At 38.0% G+C, this 5,095-nt stretch overlaps 1 protein-coding gene across 1 annotated transcript in view; it reads left to right on the top strand.

Moving 5' to 3' along the window:
- The window catches only part of FER1L6 (fer-1-like family member 6), a gene marked incomplete at its 3' end in the record, with an annotated part of 65,576 nt that overhangs the window by 54,636 nt on the left and 5,845 nt on the right, over nt 1–5,095 (top strand). The window contains exons 34-36 of the mRNA XM_009706393.1: nt 2,019–2,161; nt 2,737–2,825; nt 4,816–4,914. Of these exons, the coding sequence (XP_009704695.1) occupies nt 2,019–2,161; nt 2,737–2,825; nt 4,816–4,914 (331 nt within the window). The remainder of the gene's footprint in view (nt 1–2,018; nt 2,162–2,736; nt 2,826–4,815; nt 4,915–5,095) is intronic.

Below are 5,095 nucleotides of genomic sequence, written 5' to 3'. Positions count from 1 at the left end.
TGCTCCCTTATCTGTGTTTATTCGTCTTTGTGCAAATTCCCATTGGCAGCTACAAAATACAGCTTACACCTCTAGTGGAAGACTGCTAAGGGAGCACTGTTGAAGGGAGAAGAGTTGATCCATTTTGGATTTCTTGGCCTGAGAGAGATTTATGACTCCAGTATTGCTGCTTGTTTTCCTCACTAGCAGACGACTGAGTGAGGCTGCCAGCAACAGGATCTATTGATCAAAATTCTGGTTCACTAAAATGAGCTTCAGACAAACTAGCATCAGACAAAATGATGGAAACCAGAAGCAAGGAAATACAGAAACAAATGGCAAAATCCAAAGTACTTATGTACAGAAGATTTCAACATGTTATAAAGAAATAGTTTACAGCGTACGATCTGCATAATTCTTATCCAGACTGCTGTTCTGACAAGTACATCTGGGTCCTTATTTCCTGCTGGGTTTCTGTGCTGGTCATCATTTGGATCTGTAAAACTAACAAAGACCACAGATTTGAGCTCTAGAAGAGTCCTGAAAAGGGGAAGCAGTACCATTTCCACTTTACAGGTGGCGGAAATGATACTTATGGGCCTTACACCCAGCTTTAAATTGCAAGGAAAAGAATAATCTAATTTTGCTCTAGGAGCAAGTTAGAATAGAATAGAATAGAATAGAATGGAATATAAGCATAGAAGAATAGAATAGAATAGAAGTATAGAAGCAAGCATAGAATAGAATAGAAGCATAGAAGTTAGAATAGAATAGAATAGAATAGAATAGAATAGAATAGAATAGAATAGAATAGAATAGAATAGTTCAGTTGGAAAAGACCTACAGCAATCATCTAGTCCAACTGCCTGACTGCTACTCCCTGGTAGTCTAGGTCTACCTGTAGGCAAAGGGAAGAAATAGGCATCTTCAGAGAGTGAAAACAATCTTTAGAAAGGTCTCTTAGAAAGACTATGGGTTATCATGGGACAATCTATGCTATTGAGGCTGCCTGACGGAGTACCTCAGGCTAAAGACCTTGCTTTTAGCTGGCTAAAATTAGATGAAATTTAATCTCAATGAAATCTCAAACACATGTTGGTGCACAAGAGGGAATCAGGAATTATAACCACACGGTCATCCTTCTTCACTCTCTGAGCCATTGTGAAGGGTTTAATATCTACTGTTTAAATCCCAAACAAACCTTTTGTCACCTACCAGCAACTTGGAAATAGCAACAGCCGTAGGAAAAGTGATAACAGTTTGCTGATACAAAAAAGTCTTAACTTTCTTCTCACTGGGGTACTGCTCTCCTAATCTAGGTGATATTTCTCCTCAAAAGTTGGGGTTCCTTTTGTGTGGAGCCCACACAAAAAGGGAGGAAAGAGAAACTCAAGAACTCCAAAGACTTTCTCTGCTTTCCAATATCCACCCTGATTTCAATATTAGCACTGGTCCTTCCTTGAGCTGCCATTCTCTGGGGTCTCCCTTCCTCTAGTGGCCAAGCTGAACTGGTCAGGAGGTGACATGTTCTTGCCCATGGGCTTCAACTCTCTTCCCTTGAGGTGTGATTCGGTTTTCCAGAAGGATATTTGCTGTTGCCATCACAAGGCAAAATGAAGTGTAGATATAACTACTAGTGCCTATTTACCGTCAGCTCCATCAAAATCCAAGTCTCCATGTCTTTCATGAGCTCTAAAAAAGCCTCACATTTGCAATTTTCTGTAAGAAGAGTAGTTCTCAGGTTTCTTCCATCTTCCTGTTAGAAACTGCTGCTGTAATAGTGAAATGATACACTATGTTTTACAAATAAACTGCTGCCTAAGTGCTAATCTTCTAGTTACCCTGATGGGTACCCTTATTCACAAGAATTAAATGCATTTCAAGACCCTTCTTTACTTAGCTGGGTTACATAAAACCTTCCTTTTAACTCAAGCAAATTTTTAAATGATCATCTTTAATAATTAATGGAACATATTACCAAGGGGCTCAACATTATAATTCAGATCTCTTTGTTCTTTTTATTTTACTCTTTCCTATAGAGGAGCCAGTTGAATCGTATGAACATCTCTCCTTAAAGGTTTTACGTGCTTGGGAAGAAATCCCTGGAGCTGGATACAAACTGGTCCCAGAGCACATTGAGACTCGGCCTCTCTATCATAAGGATAAGCCAGGCATGGAACAGGTAGGGCAGCTCAGAGGTGGTGGTGATGGTAGATCCAGGAGCAGTTTTCCTTTCCTCCAGTTACTGTGACTTCTACTTGTAACTGCAAACTAACAGGGACAGCATCCAAGTGTTGTACCTTACATGAGACTTTGTACAGTATCAACCTGGAAATTGTCACGCGTGTGTGTATACAGCCAGTTACCTAAATACACAGGAATCACACAAGGTGTAACTGCATATTTTCATTCTTTTAAATGCTTTAGTTTATTAAGTTAACACAAACTCCACTTGTATTTAGACTTTGGTTCTTTTTTTGCATTCATCATGTACTATTTTTATATGGATTTTACCTTGAGGTTGCCAATGTTTGAGCTCAATTCCAACTTCACCAAATTCCTGAGAGACTGATAGAATATGTGTATGAAAAAAAAATATTGTATAATAAATTTATAGATTAAATCATAGTTACAGGATAGTGAGCTGGTTGGGGCTTATAGAGGAAGCTGTGGTTTTAGACATCAGAACTACACTTAAAGCCTTTTAAAGTCTCTCTAAAATAGGGTAACAGAGATGTTTTCCTCTTTGTTTTCAAGGGTCGTGTACAGATGTGGGTCGACATGTTTTCTAAAGATATGCCTCTGCCAGGACCCCCTGTGGATATTTCACCAAGAAAACCAAAAGGGTAATACTATATGCTTTCCTCCCAGCACAGTGGCATAAGTCTTCAAAAACTGAGTCTTTCCCAAGTGTCTGGAAAGAACTATAAAAAGAACTATCCCAACAAACTTCTGTGATCCTGAGAAAAGTTTTCTTAGGATCACATGACTTCACGGAAAACAAGAGCATCTAGCTTGGTCTCCTCCATTAAACAACTCAAAGAACTGTTGGTGACTGTTTCAGCAAGGGCTATCACGTACTTCTTTTAGAAAGACATCCTTTTTTCAGACAGAGAGTGCAGGTGGCTAGAGGCAAGAGTCCCTTAATAATTCTGATGTTATCATCCACTTGTTGAGCTGAAAGAAGTAACTCTGGTTTCACTACCTCTTTCAGCTAACTAACTTACTTGACCCTCGGTGAGGTCTTTAATCTTATGCAATAGTATTTCACCTGTTGGATTTCCAGCACTTTGTTCAAAGATAAGATCAAGAAACAAATAAAGCAGCAACAGATAGAAGAGATATGTTTGGAATAACCTTCTCTCAAATTTCACATGGATACTTATGCTGATTTATATGCAACACTACACATAGTTCTTCAAGCTAATTGAATGTTTGTAAAAAAAACCACAAAAATGAGCAACAGAGTTAGCCCATGCTGTATCAGATTTATTCCAATATTTTAGCAAGGCCTTTTTTGAGAATGTTATGTCTGAAGCAGCATCAGATACTATTCCTGTATTATTTATGTTTGAATGAGAAACAATGTAATAAAAACTTGTTTCTTTTCCATTCCTTTCACAAATGCCAAGAATTGACAAAAATGAGATTACATGTAACGATTTTACTTCTTCGGACTAGAACTTTCTATAAAGCTCTTTATCAACAAGCATTTTCCAATCCAAAATGATTTAAAACTCATCATACCCACAAAACCAAATTGTTGCTGCCATTTTTGTAGTCTACAAAAGCAGGGAAAAATATTTTCAAACCATTAATTATAAGCAAGTAAACATGCAAATGTGAGTTACACATTTTGCTGAGAAATGCATATTCGTTGCAGCAAAAAAGGCTCCAGGCTCCATAAGACTTCAAATCTTCAACTGAACAAGGCTCTGAGGGAGTATTACAGATGAAAGTTTCTTTGGCTACTGCAGAGGCTTGGTTTTCATGGTCGACATCTCCTTAAGATCTCCATGACCTTAAGTATCTGGTAACTTCCAGGGCAAACTGTTTCACACCTGAGATCGAGGCTATTTCCAAGACAACACATGTCATATCAGAAAAATCGTATGTTGGTGTTCTCAAACAAAGTTTGTGGGTTTTTTTGCAGTTCATACAATGACTCAAGGTGTACCTAAATTTTTGAGTATCAATTTTTTGTGTCACCCGCAACATCTGTATTTCAGTTCAAGCTTCTAGAGCTTTGGATGGCCACCATAAATGTCTGTATACAGAGAATGGAAAGGATGGGGAAACTTTAATTCCTTTTACTGTTGCTTCTAAAGATGATTGCATTTGCTTAAATGAAAATGTCTCTAAACAGTGTATCTCTTCCCTTTTAATGCACCGGATTGCACCAAATACAAAGTTTTTTACGCATTTCTTCTGAAAAGCACCTCCCAGGGAGCTCCAGTTTTTATTAGCAAGCTGCTCACTGTTTTGAAGACTGCTCTGATGATGTTGTTCAGATTAGCTTTGCCTTGTTTCACTGCAGCATTTTTGTGAAAAAGAGTTGAGAAGGAACAGGCACATAAAAAGCAAGGAATTTTCCATCCCTCCGAAGCTGGCAGTGAACCTGCTGTCATCCGGCATACTCCAAGACCTGAGAGGAGCCACCATCCCCACTCTGTCACTAGACTCTTGTAAACAGAAGAGGCCTAAGGCTGATGCTATTTTAAGAGTTTTGCACAAATACAACATTTCTAACTTTATAAAAGCATGATTTGATAGAGGTTTACATGAGTGTCTGACCGGAGCTTGAGTATACACAGGCTTACTTTCTTTCTTTTTCAGCTATGAACTGAGGGTAATAATCTGGAATACGGAGGATGTAATTCTAGAAGATGAAAATATCTTTACAGGGCAAAAATCAAGTGATATCTATGTAAAAGGGTAAGTTATTCGGGACTTGTCTTCAAAAGAGTATGAACTATTTATTTCATTAAAAAATCAGAAGTTTTTCCAAAATCATAGTTTTTTTCAAAAACTATGTTGTGAGAATATCCAATAAGCTATTTCTGTGATATTGGCACTTTGCTCTAAATGCCTGTGCAAATTGTTCGTCTATATTGGA

The sequence above is a fragment of the Cariama cristata genome, unplaced genomic scaffold (genome assembly GCF_000690535.1).
Source record: "Cariama cristata isolate BGI_N322 unplaced genomic scaffold, ASM69053v1 scaffold28, whole genome shotgun sequence".
NCBI classification, from domain to species: Eukaryota; Metazoa; Chordata; class Aves; order Cariamiformes; family Cariamidae; genus Cariama; species Cariama cristata.
Note: the sequence above shows the minus strand (reverse complement) of the source record. Positions and strands in the feature narration are given on the sequence as shown.